Below are 13,816 nucleotides of genomic sequence, written 5' to 3' on the forward strand. Positions count from 1 at the left end.
AAAAGGTTGAAAATCACTGCTCTAGTCCATCCCCCACACGCCACCACCCAAGCAGGAGTCTTTACACCAGTGATGGTGAACCTTCTCTGCCTCTGGTGCCAAAAAACATATGGCTGCGTGTGATTGTGTGCGCACTTCGTGCCCACACACACAATGCAATGCCCTTCCCCAATGTAGGGACACAACCCCCACACTGCCTCCTGCACATGTATACAACATCTTTCATGCACACAGGACACACTGAAGTCTCCGGACTTCCCGTTGGCCCATTTTTTGCCGTCCCCAGAGTTCAGGACTTCCTGAAGCCTGGGGAGAGCAAAAACAGCCAAAAAGGCCGGAAATCTGCTGGCGGGCGTGCACATGTATGTTGGAGCTGACATAGGGCAATGCTTCACCTGCCCTCATATATGGCTCTGCATGCCACCTGCAGCACGTGTGCCATAGGGTCGCCATCTGTGTCTTATACCATCTCTTGTCGAAAGCTTCCAGCGATGAAGCTCCCACAGTGGCAGTGGTGGCTGTGGCTTCTCGTCCTCCTCATCTGGCCGCTAGCCACTCCGAGCGCTTTGGGAATGCCCGCCCCACCCAGCCCCTCCCTTCGCTGAGAGTGCTTTCATCCCGGACTATCAGCAAGGGGGCTGCAGGAGAAGCGGGGCGGGCGTTCTTCTCACAGTGGAGGCCCGCGAAGGTGATTTAGAATGTCGCATGTGCGCACGCGCTTTCCATCCCCCTGCCAGCCCGCCTGGCACATTCAAAATAAGAAAAACCTTCACCGGCCTCCGCAAAGAAGAAAGGAACAGAGAGAGAAAACAAGCGAGAAAGAGAGAGAGCAACAGACAGTGAGATAGAGAGAAAGTGAAAAAGAGAGAGAGAAAGAGGGGGGGAGAAAGAGAGAGAAAGTGAGAGAGAGAGAACAAGAGAGTGGAAGTGTGTGAGAAAAAAAGCAGAGAGACAGACAGAGCAACAGACAGAGCGAGTTAGAAAGGAGAGAGGGAGAGAGACTGAGAAAAAGAGAGAGCAATGGGGGAGAGAGAGAAAGAAAAAGAGAGAAAGAAAGCAAGAGAGAGAGAGAGGGAGAGAGAGGAAGGAAGAGAGTGAGAGAGTGAGAGAGGAAAAAAGCAAGAGAGAGAGAGAAAGCAAGAGAGAGAGAGAAGCAGTGGAAGGAAGGGAGATATGGAGAAATGATAGAAAAAAGGGAAGAAATGAATATTTTAAAGCATGGATTTATTAATAGTTGTTTTTGGTTTTGCTGGTTGTTTTAGTTTTAATAGTAATAGCCGCCCCGAGTCTGCGGAGAGGGGCGGCATATAAATCCAATAAATCTAATCTAAATCTAATCTAATAGATTTTGGTTTTGTTTTATTATTAGAATAGAATAGAATAGAATTTAATTGACCAAGTGAGATTGGACACACAAGGAAATTGTCTTGGTGCATATGCTCTCAGTGTACATGAAATAAAATATACATTTGTCAAGAATCATGTTTGTTTTGTTTTAATAGTAACAGATTTTGGTTTTTGTTTTATTATTAATTTCTTTTAATAAAAAAGGATTTTTTTCTTATCTATCTATCTATCTATCTATCTATCTATCTATCTATCTATCTATCTATCCTTCTATGCCGCCCAGTGCCAAGGGGGACTGCCGCTCAGACGCTATACTTTTCCGCCCACACTGAAAAATTAGAGGGAACATAGGTCTCTCCTGGCCCTTCTCCTCAATAGACTAGCCATGCCCAGTTCCTGTAAGTGTTATCAACCTGGCAATAGAAGCTTTCTAAATATCAAATGGTTCTTGAGGATTAGCCAGCTACACCATCTAATCTGCGTCTTCTGAGCTTTCAGACTTTAAGTCCCTCAGGAAACCTCTCTTTCACACCCGAATGTGTGCACTGAGCTGTTCTACACATTGTATTTATGTGGTGTTTAGTTGTGTGTGGTTTGTAGTTGTTCAGTGGGATGTTGATGACCAATTATTAAGTCATTCATTGTTGTTTTCTTGTGTTGTCCCATCCTTTGCCTCCTAAGTACTTGGTAAAGCTGGTGGTAAATCAGCACTCCTGTTGATTGATAAGGGCCCATTTCCCAGACTTCAGTCGTTTCTCTGGCTAGCTATTCAAATATGGGCACGTTAAGTGTACAATAGGGTTGATATTCCTGGAGGCATCTGTAATATGGTAAATGATTTAGCTTTACTGGATAAATGGCCAAAGCAATGTAAACTGCAGTTTAATGTTTCCAAATGTAAAATAATGCAGAATGCAGCGCGAGACCCATCGTGGGGCTTCCTAGATTCGCCCATGTTTCTGCAACACTCCGTGGCCTGCACTGGCTGCTGATCAGTTTTCAGTCACAATTCAAAGTGTTGGTAATGACCTTTAAAGCCCTACATGGCATTGGGCCAGAATACATCCGGAACCGCCCTTCTACCGCACGAATCCCAGCGGCCGATAAGGTCCCACAGAGTTGGCCTTCTCCGGGTCCCCGTCGACTAAACAATGTCGTTTGGCGGGGCCCAGGGGAAGAGCCTTCTCTGTGGCGTCCCCGGCCCTCTGGAACCAACTCCCCCCAGATATTAGAACGGCCCCCACCCTCCCTGTCTTTTGTAAATTACTTAAAACTCATTTATACCACCAGCCATGGGGGAGTTGAGATAGCTCTTCCCCCTAGGCTACTACAAGTTTGCATGGTATGTTTGTGTGTATGTTTGGTTTTGTAATAGGGGTTTTTAGTTGTTTTTATTATTGGATTGTAAATGTTGTGTTATTATTGTTGTTAGCCGCACCGAGTCTGCGGAGAGGGGTGGCATACAAATCCAATAAATTATTATTATTATTATTATTATTATTATTATTATTATTATTATTGTATTTATGTGGTGTTTAGTTGTGTGTGGTTTGTACCCTGTTTCCCCCGATAGTAAGGACACCCCCGATTGTAAGACGTATCAGGGGTTTCAGGGGGGGTCGGCTAATATAAGCCGTACCCCGAAAGTAAGACATATGTCTTACTTTCGGGGAAACATGGGGGTATTGCCGCCTCCCTCTCATCTAGCTGCGCGCCGCCTCCTGCCCACGTCCGCACCGTCCCCCCTCTCCATACGTCGCCGCGTCTGCCACCTCCCTCTGATCTTAATGAGCGCCGCCTCCTGCCCACTTCCGCGCCGCCCCCCCTCCATACGTCACCGCGTCTAAATGTTAATTTTATGGTTAAAACAAAAAATTCGACAATTGTTTTCCAATATAAGACAATACCCTGAAAGTAAGACATAGTGGGGCTTTTGGGGAAACACGGTAGTTGTTCAGTGGGATGTTGATGACCAATTATTAAGTCATTCATTTTTGTTTTCTTCTGTTGTCTCATCCTTGGCTCCTACGTACTTGGCAAAGCTGGTGGTAAATCAGCACTCCTGTTGATTGATAAGGGCACATTTCCCAGACTTCAGTCGTTTCTCTGGCTAGCTATTCAAATATGGGCACCAGGGCAACTCAGTGGATCCTGATCCAGAACTGCACTCATTCACCTTCATCAAGTTAAACAAGAGATCTAGCAATGGCAACTAAGTTTCACTTTTGGGTTCCCTACTCTGGAAAATTCTTGTGAATCTCTTGGCCAAACAAACGGGCTGTAGCTTACCAAATGACTGATGACCAATGACTAACATGGGTGTCACATGTAATTAGACAATGGATATAATGTTCAAACTGATCTTGATGGATTCAGGTAAGGCAATGAAATCGCACTTATACATCACCTCAATTTCTGTCTATTTGTTAGCAACCATTTACCATGGTTTGTCAAAAAAATGACTTACAACATTTCCACACTTAACATCTATCACAGTGTCTCTGTAATCACGATTTGTTTGCTTGGCAACCAGCATGTATTTATGATACTTGCATTGCTTAGAAGAGCTTAGACTCAATAAGTGGATAAAATGGCAAAATTCAATCTAAACACCTGACTGACTGTGAAACCAACCAACTGTGAAACCAACTGTAATAATTTAATAAAAATCAACTCTAATAATAAATAAATAAAAATAAAATTGATCATATCAAATATTGTTAATTATATTGTGTTGAGGTTATCTGAGGAAATGTCTAAAAAGCCCTGAAATACACTATGTTGTCTTTACATTAAAATACTGCTAAATACAAACAGCTGTAAAGAAAAGGGTGGATTTACTTACTTCTTCAAGATGCTTCCAATGTCCTAAAAAAATAAAGAGAAAAAGCACTGAAAGGAGCCATTTGCTATGCAGAAAATTAAATTCTTACATTCACAAAATAATGAGTAATTTTAATTTTAAAAATCTCATTGTTCTTCCCCCCCCCCCCCCAACTGTTCAACTTGTTGAGTCCAGCCAGAATCTTACAATCTTTTCACTATTATAATTTGAATTAAATTTATGGAAAAGAAAAAAAGGAGCAATAAAGATGATAAGGATTCTGGAAGCCAAACTGTACAATGAATGGCTAGGGGAACACGGCATGCTCAGCCTCACCAAGAGAAGGCTTAGGAGAGACACAACAGCCATCTTCCAATACTTGAAAGGCTGTGATAAGGAAAAGGGCATCAATTCAGTCTCTGTAACACTTAAGGGGCAGAACAAGAGGTGAAGAGTAGAAGCTCCTCACAAAAAGATAAAACCTAAAATAAGGAATAATTTCCTGAGAGTCACAATTATTTATCAGCGCAACAGCTGCCCTCACAGAGTTGTGTGTACTGAGTCACTGGATGATTCCAATAATAATTTGGACAACCATTTTTTAGGGAGAATATGAGGGGCTCCTGCTTTAGGCAGAGGATTAGACGAGATTACTAGAAGACCTCCAAGGTCCCTTCCAGCCCTAGTATTCTATGATCTCAACTTCCTGCCTGACCTGTAAGAGTTTGCTGGCTGGTTCCTGAAGCTTCTCTTCTATCTCCTGGATGAGATGGTCAAGGGAGCAGAGTTCCTCCATGTGCTTGGCCAAACCCTTCTCTTCTCTTGCCATAAGATCCTTTTCCATCTCTTCCATCCTAGTCAATAGGCGCTGCTCCTGTGCTTCTAACAAGAGTTGAAGCTCTCTGAATTCAGCCATTAAATCTTTTTTCACTTCTTTCATCTTGTCCTAGAACACGAAGGAGAAAAAGCAAAGAGCATATTTTTATTCTTATTATTTTATTTTTATTTTTATTGCTATAATAATTAAATAGATTCCTTAAAGAATCTAGAAGTGAGGTGGAAGAATTTTCTAAGAAGAAAAAAACCCCTTTTGATATTAAAAAAACAGGGCGGAGGAAAATATTTTTAATAAAAAAATAGAGTTTAAATGATCTCTTATGAAAATATTCTTGGCAATCCGGGATTCCAAATACAGTGGTACCTCATGATACGAACCCCTCGTCATACGAACATTTCGTGATACGAACCATTTTCACCTTACGAACCGGAGCCGGGGGCGTGGGCTCTCTTACTGCGCATGCGCTCTACCTTATGCTCTCTTACTGCAGCAGAGATTTCCCTGCCTTGTGACTGTCATTTCCGGAATTTCCTATTTGCTTGATGCCCCGCCGGGAGTTCCTGCCTCCTTTTACTTGAGCTGGCAGTCCCGAGGCGGGGAATCCTGGCCGTGGCAAGGACCTGCACTTTGCCTCAGACAAGGCTCCCTGGCTCTCCCTGGGTTTCCCCCGTCACGAAGCCCCCCACTGCCGCCTGGTCCTCCGCGGGGGGGGGGGGGCGGAGCTGTGCCTGAACCTGGAGCCCGCTTGCTCACTTCCTCTTGCTTGTTCTTCCGCAGCTCTTCCCCCCCCCCCCGTGGAGGACCAGGCAAAAGTGGCAGCGGGGGTGTTGGGATCTTTGCTGCTTTAAGGTGACAGGGCGAGCCAGAGAGCTTTGTCTGTTCCACAGCTGGGATTCCCCACCTCGGGACTGCCAGTGCAAGCAAAAGGAGGCGAGGAATTCCATTTGCCCCGGCGGATTCCCTTCTGGGAGGTTTTGTTTGGATGAACTCCGTCGAGCTCATCTCTCTCTCTCTCTCTCCTTCCCCCCTCCCTCTACCTCCCTCCTTCCCTCTCTTCCTTCCTCCCTGCCTCCCTCATCTTCCTCCTGTATTCCGCCTCCCTCCCAGCCTTCGGGCAGCATTCGCCTTCCTCCGCCGCCATCGGCACCCAGCTCCTCCTTGTCTTCTCACTTCTTTACAAGTTGACAGTTGGACGGCGGCGCAGAGGCTGGGGGCGGCGAGGGCGTGTGGAAGAGGTCCACGGGAGAACTGGGGGGAACCGCAGCCACTGCTCCATGGAAGGGACCCAGCTGGGAAGCTCCCGAAGGTGGTCTTTGCGTCGTCCGAGGAAAGCAAGCAGCAGGCATGGGCTGGGGTCTTTCCCCTAGGGGCAAAGGTGGTGGTCGCGGGGTGGTTTTGCTGCAGGCAGGTGTCTAGGCACCGCAGCTCCCCCCAGTTCTCCCTCGGACCTCTTCCACACACCCCGACTCCCCCAGCTTCTGTGCTTTTCTTTCGGCTTCTGGATGGATGGGAGGAGCTAAGCGGCCGGAGGAATCAATGTAAAATGCCGCTGGGCTGGCAACATCTCCGGCTGCTTAGCTCCTCCTGTCCAGCCCGAAGCCGAAAGAAAAGCGTGGAGGCTGCGGGAGTCGGGATGTGTGGAAGAGGTCTGCGGGAGAACCTGGGGGAGCTGCGGTGCCTAGACACCCGCCTGCAGCAAAGCCATCCCGTGACCACCACCTTTGCCCCCAGGGGAAAGACCCCAGCCCACGCCTGCTGCTTGCTCTCCCGGAAAGACCCCAGCCCACACCTTCGGGAGCTTCCCAGCCGGGTCCCTTCCACGGGGCGGTGGCCACAGCTCCCCCCAGTTCTCCCACTGACCCTTTCCACACACACACATCATCCACAGCCTCCGCACCGCCGTCCGGCTGTCATCTTCTAAAGAAGCAAGAGGAGGAGGAACTGGGCACCGGTGGTGGCGGAGGAAGGCGAATGTGGCCCGGAGGCTGGGAGGGAGGCGGAATACAGGAGGAGGAGGAGGAGGGAGGCCAGGAGGGAGAGGGGAAAGGAGGGAGGGAGGAAGGAGAGAGAGAGAAAGGTTTCTGCCTGAAGTTACAGATAGGGGTGGCGGCGCAGCGCGAATCCGGCTAGGGCTTCCCCAACCTTTCCCCAACCGTTACCGGACTCCCGCAAGATGATCCTAGAACCCCAGTGGGGCCTCCCAGACACAAAAATTAAGAGAAGACGCACGTACAAACCGCCCGTGTGTTTCCCTCCCTTCCCTTCCAGTCATTGCAAGCCGGACAGTAACTGTTGACTTTTCGGTTAATCCACCCAGGAGGCTCCCTCCGGGCAGCCTGTGCTGTCTCCCCCCCGTCTCCCCCCCTCCACCCATCCCCGAACAAAATCCGAATGCCGGCGGTAATGAGGCAAAAGGGGGTGAATTTTGGGCTTGCACGCATTAATCGCTTTTCCATTGATTCCTATGGGAAACATTGTTTCGTCTTACGAACTTTTCACCTTACGCACCTCCTCCTGGCACCAAATAAGTTCGTAAGACGAGGTATTACTGTACTTTATTTACTTTATTCAGCAAGCCAAACCCTTTGTATAAAACACGGTACACTTAATCCAACTATGTCATTCAGCGAGTGGTGACATCTTAGTCCCCAGGTTAAGAACAAGTTCTCTGCCCTAACACAGTCATTAATTTGAATTTCATTGGAAGAGGGGCGGGGTCAATGGTCGGATGATGGATTGAAAGTGTTATAATTAGTATAGGGAAGATGATTACACTGGCTATACAGTGACTTTTTTTCTTTTAAGAATAGGGCAGGATGACGGATTGAAAGTGTTATAATTAGTATAGGGTAGATATTCTGGGTTTGTTTAGTAGAGCATGATGAATGTATGGAGTATTTAGCTTTGTTTTTATTCTCTCTTTTTCTTTTTATTTTCCTTCTTATTTTTCCCCTGCTATCTTCTAATCTTTAATCTCTATTTTTATTTTGTATTTTTATTCATGAAAGGGAATTATTTTTAATTAGGTTTTTTTAAAATTCGGCGATATTTGGGATATACAGTGATCCCTCGATTAGCACGGTCTCGATTAGTGTGAAACGCTACAAACACGGTTTTTCAAAAAATATTAATTAAAAAATAAGTCCGCGGTTTTTTTTCTACACCACGGTTTTTCCCGCCCGATGACGTCATACTGATTGCTGATTGGCCAAAATCTCAACCAATCGTTGCAAACGCAAAAAAAAGCTTTGCAACTGTTGGAACTTGTTCAGACTTGTTGGAAGATGCCTCCTAAACGTTGCACACGGAGTGGAGGCGGCGACGCTAAAAAGAGCAGGAGGATACTCACAATTAAAGAGAAAATTGACATTTTGGACATGCTGAAAGAGGGACGCTCTTATGCAGATGTTGGTCGGCAGTATGGGATCAACGAATCGAGTGTGCGAACCATTCGGAAAGACGAGAAAAAGATAAGGCAAAGTTCTCTGATAGCATTCAACAAGGCTGCAAAAAGAATGGTGATGCCTAGAAACAAACGCCATGAAGATGGAAGCTGCTTTGTCCCTGTGGGTACAAGACTGCCGCAAAAAGAGCATTGCTTTGGATACCAACACCATAAGGACCAAGGACCAGCAATTGTACAACCGTCTTGAAGACACAGAAGGAGGCGATGCAGATGAGGGAAACTCAGGTAAGGGCTGGGGTTTTTTATTCTGTCATTACATACTGTATTTAAGTGTTTTTTAAGGAAGGAGCAGGGAAGGAGGGAAGGAAGGAAGGAGGGAAGGAGGGAGGGAAGGAGGGAGGGAGGGAGGGAAGGAAGGAGGGAGGGAGGGAGGGAAGGAGGGAAGGAAGGAAGGAAGGAGGGAAGGAGGGAGGGAAGGAGGTGGGCATTTACTATACAGTACTGTATGCTTTCATTCAAGTCACTTCTCTCTCCCTTTCCTGTCATTCTTCTGCTTCTTCAGCCCCAGCCACATTCACAGCAAGCAAAGGGTGGTTTGAGAAATTTCAACGGCGCTATGGCCTGAAGAGTGTGTCATTGCATGGAGAAGCTGCCTCAGCAGATACAGGTGCAGCAGAAAACTTTGTCCAGGGCACGTTTAAAGACCTAATTGCAGAAGGGGGAGGAGCTGACCAGGTCAGCGAGTGAAGAAGAGGAGGAAGAGGGAGCTGAAGAAGCTGAGGAAGAAGATGTTGGCCTAACGCTTGAGCGGCTTGCAGAAATGAACAGAACTGCTGCACATCTGCAACACATGGCGGAACTTTGGGATCCCAACATGACTCGCTCTATACAGTTTAACGCCTCCCTTGACAACATCTTTGCACCATACAGATCCATGTTAGGCCAGAAAAAGAAACGGCGCCAACAACTGCCCATGACCATGTTTGTCACGAAAACCAAGAGGTCTGTCACACCATCACCTGCAGCGTCCATTGTAGAAATGGTGATAGAAGAAGATCCCTAGTTATCCCAGTTATGCTAACCCCCACCCCACCCCAAAAAAATGTAAATAAATATGTTATTGTTCATAACTTAAGAGTCTTATTCAATGTGTACAGGTACAGGTAGAGGTACAGTAATGGGAAGGGGAAATGGTAATTAAGGGGATGGGAAATGGTAATTTATGGGTTAAAAGTGTTGGGACTGAGTGGCATACAGTACTGTACATACTGTACAGAAGAATGAATGACTGAGTGAATGAAATTCAAACACAGGTGAGGGCTGGGGGGTTTTATTCTGTCATTACACAGTACAGTACAGTATTTAAGTGCTTTTTGAGAAAGGAGGGAGAGAAGGGAGGGAGAGAAGGGAAGGAGGGAGGGAAGGAGGGAGGGAGGGAGGGAAGGAGGGAGGGAGGGAGAGAAGGGAAGGAGGGAGTGAAGGAGGGAAGGTTGCCATTGCCATTGCCGCCAGCGCTGCCCCAAGAAAGCCGGTGAGAGGAAGGAAGGAGGGAGGGAGGGAAGGAGGGAAGGTTGCCATTGCCGCCAGCGCTGCCCCAAGAAAGCCGGTGAGAGGAAGGAAGGAAGGAGGGAAGGAGGGAAGGTTGCCATTGCCGCCAGCGCTGCCCCAAGAAAGCCGGTGAGAGGAAGGAAGGAAGGAGGGAGGGAGGGAGGGAGGGAGGGAGGGAAGGTTGCCATTGCCGCCAGCGCTGCCCCAAGAAAGCCGGTGAGAGGGGCGAATCGGGCGGGCGGGGGGTAGCGGCGAGGAGTCCGGAAAAATCACCATTGCATTGCCAGCCTCCGAACTTGCGTCGCTCCACCTTCTGCGCATGTGCGGCATGGAACAAAGGGCGCGCATGCGCAGATTGTGTTTTTTACTTCCGCACCACTATAACGCGGAAATCGATTAGCGTGGGAGGTCTTGGAACGTAACCCCCGCGCTAATCGAGGGATCACTGTACTATATGGTGGCTTCTCCTCTTTTGCCCTCTTTATATATATTTTAACTACTTTTTGGCAATGGTTGGTTTTAATTTAAATACTGTGTTGGAGGTAATCTGAAAGTTTTGCTCCTTTTCTTTTCCCTTAATGTCCTTTTTCTTTTTCTCTTTTATTCTAGAGGGCATTTATTATGGAAGAGGGTACATGAAAGCATATATGAAAATTGATATGGAGGAGATTTTGAGAAAATTAAAAACATTATGATGTAATTAATTTGATGTGATTAAGAATAGTAATTGGAATAATTATTTTTTGGTTCAGATGTCAAATGGTGAGGAGGTGGCATTGGTTAATTTATATATAACGAAATTGTAAAAATGATATACTGTATTGTAAATTAATTTAAAATAAATGGTATCTTTTTTCTGTATAGGTAATTGGAGAAGAAGAAAAAATTACACCCTCCCCCCAAAAAAATAATTTGAATTTCATTTAAGTCAGAACTTGTACTTACGAATAGGCTGTCTATCATTAAAGATGGCGGATGGGGGTCTCCTTCCTATTAGCTCAGAAAATCCTCACCGTTGGATCAATACTTACAAGTATTTCCTGCACTGTTTTCTCTGTGTCTCTTTTGTATGTAGATATTTTTTCTTTCTGCGCCTTCTGAACCTTCAGGCAATTCTCAGCATTGATCTGAAGAGAAAATACAAGTTTTGAGTTTCTTTTCTGTAAAGAATTTAATTGGAGGGTGTTCTGTCGAGCTCTCTGGCAGACTCCTCCCAAAAATTCACAGGTACAAATTTCAGACACACACACATTTGAAAATTCAAAACAATGTTCTTTATAATGAAAAGTCACTTCAACTAAGCCCTCTTTTGGTATAGCAAAGAGCACTCGTCTCCAAACAAACTGGTAATTTGTACAAGTCCCTTATCAGTTCTGTGATACTTAGCTTGCAGCTGTGAGGCAATTCACAGTCCTTCTTCTTTCACAAACTGAAGCACACTTTGCTCTGGTTTAGTTTCAAAACGGGGAAAAATCAGCACACAAAGTCAAAGTCAGTAAAGCAGTCACGAAACACGGGGATCAGATAATCCTCCACAATGGCCAAACCCACAGGTGGCCTCATTTTCTTTGATAATAATCTCTCAGTTGTTGTTGTTGCCTATGCATCGCTCTCCTCATGAGTGGCTGTATCATTAACTCTTGTTCTGAATCCAAGGAGGAGCTAGATAATTGATCTCCTTCTGAGCTGTCTGCCACAATCTCCTCGTCCCTGTCACTCATGTCTTCTTGGTCAGAGGAGCCTTCATCAGCAGATGGGGGGGGCGGCAAAACAGGCCTGCACGATGTGGATGTCTCCCCCACATCCACAGTCCTTGGGGAAGGAGCAGGGCCAGAGCTAACCACAACAGAGGGAAACTCCAGTTAGAAGATATAGTACAGTGCTCAAAAAAATAAAAGGGAACACACAAAGAACACATCCTAGATCTGAATGAATGAAATATTCTAATTGAATACTTTGTACTGTACAAAGTTGAATGTGCGGACAACATGTGAAATTTATTGTTAATCAGTGTTGCTTCCTAAGTGGACAGTTTGATTTCACAGAAGTTTGATTTATTTGGAATTATATTATGTTGTTAAAGGGTTCCTTTTATTTTGAGCAGTATATATTTCAGTCTTCAACATGGCAGTTGCCAAGCATCCAAATTTTGATCATGTGACCACATAATTCAATGCCTGAGGAGTGTGAAAACAGCTTCTCCCCTCCCCCACCCAGGCTCTCTAGCGGCTGGAAACATCCAGTTTCCCAAGTTCTGGTGGACCCAGTAGGCTCATGTTTCACCCTCCGCAGGCTCAAAAGGCTTTCCTGAAGCCGGGGGAGGGTAAAAATGACCTCCCCCTCCCCTCTGGAAGCCAAAAACGCCCTACCAAAGCCTCGGTGCTAGCCAAAAATCAACTGGCCGGCACACACATAGAGGTTGGAGCTGAGCTAGGGCAACAGTTCGCCTGCCAGCAGATTTGGCTCCAGGTGCCATCTGTGGCATCCGTGCCATAGGTTCACCATCACTGTTCTAGCTTATTATAAAACACACACGCCTTGATAAAGAAAGATTAGCATAAAATATGAAATTTCTGAAGGAGGTCAAAGTAGGTCAAGGCAAGGAATATAAAAAACATTTCAGGGAACCTGTGAGTCAAAGAAACTTAATCTTAACTGTATCAAATTTGTCTTTGTATATGTGGTTGGAGTCTTGGCTCCTTTAATCTCCCCCCCTCCTTTTTTTCTGTTGACCTTTATTAGGTTTATGTTCAGTTGGACTCAGTGTGTATGATTGTGTAGCAGGTAAGTTTTTTAATGACAATGTATTTTAAATCAGTTTTTTAATTTTTTAAGTATTAGATTTGTATTTATACTGTATTGTGATGTTGTGAGCCGCCCCGAGTCATATTATTATTATTATTATTATTATTATTATTATTATTATTATTATTTATTTATTTATTAAATTTGTATGCCGCCCTCTCCGTAGACTCGGGGCGGCTCACAGTAATAATAGAAAAACAATATACAGTATAATACAAATCTAATAATAAAAACTGAAAACGCATAATTTTAAAAATATGCAAAGAACATATTATTATTATTATTATTATTATTATTATTATTATTATTATTATTATTATTATTACTATTATTAAACAATTGCTGAGACCCTTTTGCTGAAGTACTTCAGTACAAGTTTCTTGGATCTTCCCTCGAGTCTGCTTCTCAGTGATGGTTCTGCCCCATGATAATCCCATTTTGCAGACAACAGAGGAAGCAAGTAAATTGGTTCAAAGATTGCCAGGAAGGCAAAGGATTCTAGCTGCCCCTCCGCAGCGATTCCTCCAGGCTGATTCCTACCTTGTATTTCGGGAAAGCCTCCTCCGGAGGGATCACCGAGTGGCCCTTGTGCTCTTCGGAGAACATGCAGTCCACACACATGAGGGTCTCGTGGTACTTGCAAAAGAGCTTGAGGGGCTCCCGGTGCTTCGGGCAGAACGTCCCTACTTCCTCACCCCAAGGACCTCCGCATCGCTTAGCCACTTCCAGAACCCGCGCCAGCTGCCTGTTGGGGAGGACGCTGAGGAGCGCGAAGGTCTGTCTGCACTGGGGACAGGAAGGCTCCGATTCCGACGTCTCCCAACTGCGGGTCAAGCAGCCCCGGCAGAAGTTGTGGCCGCACTCCGGGATGAGCACGGGGTCCTGGAAATACTCCAGGCAGATGGAGCAGGTGGCTTCCTCCAAGAAATCCTGCAAGGGCGCCTCGGACGCCATCGCCGTCTCCAGAAGGAAAGAGAAAGTTAAGTTTCGAAACTTTTCCTGTGAATCAGGTGACCGCCTTTGGGGCTCTGCCCAGGCAGGAAACCGA

The 13,816-nt window shown here is 45.8% G+C and overlaps 1 protein-coding gene across 1 annotated transcript; it reads right to left on the reverse strand.

The window, feature by feature from the left end:
* Window positions 1-4,188: 4,188 nt before the first annotated feature.
* LOC139159309 (zinc finger protein RFP-like) lies at window positions 4,189-13,816 on the reverse strand. The gene is made up of 4 exons (XM_070736632.1): window positions 13,309-13,816; window positions 10,995-11,090; window positions 4,887-5,117; window positions 4,189-4,215 (listed from the first exon to the last, which is right to left on the reverse strand). Exons 1-4 carry the CDS (start codon window positions 13,720-13,722, stop codon window positions 4,189-4,191), a joined length of 768 nt encoding a protein of 255 aa, XP_070592733.1. The 5' UTR covers window positions 13,723-13,816.

The sequence above is a fragment of the Erythrolamprus reginae genome, chromosome 2, assembly GCF_031021105.1.
Source record: "Erythrolamprus reginae isolate rEryReg1 chromosome 2, rEryReg1.hap1, whole genome shotgun sequence".
Lineage (NCBI taxonomy): Eukaryota > Metazoa > Chordata > Lepidosauria > Squamata > Dipsadidae > Erythrolamprus > Erythrolamprus reginae.

Excerpts from the sequence above, each read along its gene's own strand:
- LOC139159309 (XM_070736632.1), bottom strand. The coding sequence starts at position 13,722 with ATGGCGTCCGAGGCGCCCTTGCAGGATTTCTTGGAGGAAGCCACCTGC. Across the intron at positions 11,091-13,308 it reads AGGCTTTCCCGAAATACAAG|ATCAATGCTGAGAATTGCCT; the intron begins GTAGGAATCAGC and ends TTTTCTCTTCAG. Across the intron at positions 4,216-4,886 it reads CAGCCAGCAAACTCTTACAG|GACATTGGAAGCATCTTGAA; the intron begins GTCAGGCAGGAA and ends TTATTTTTTTAG.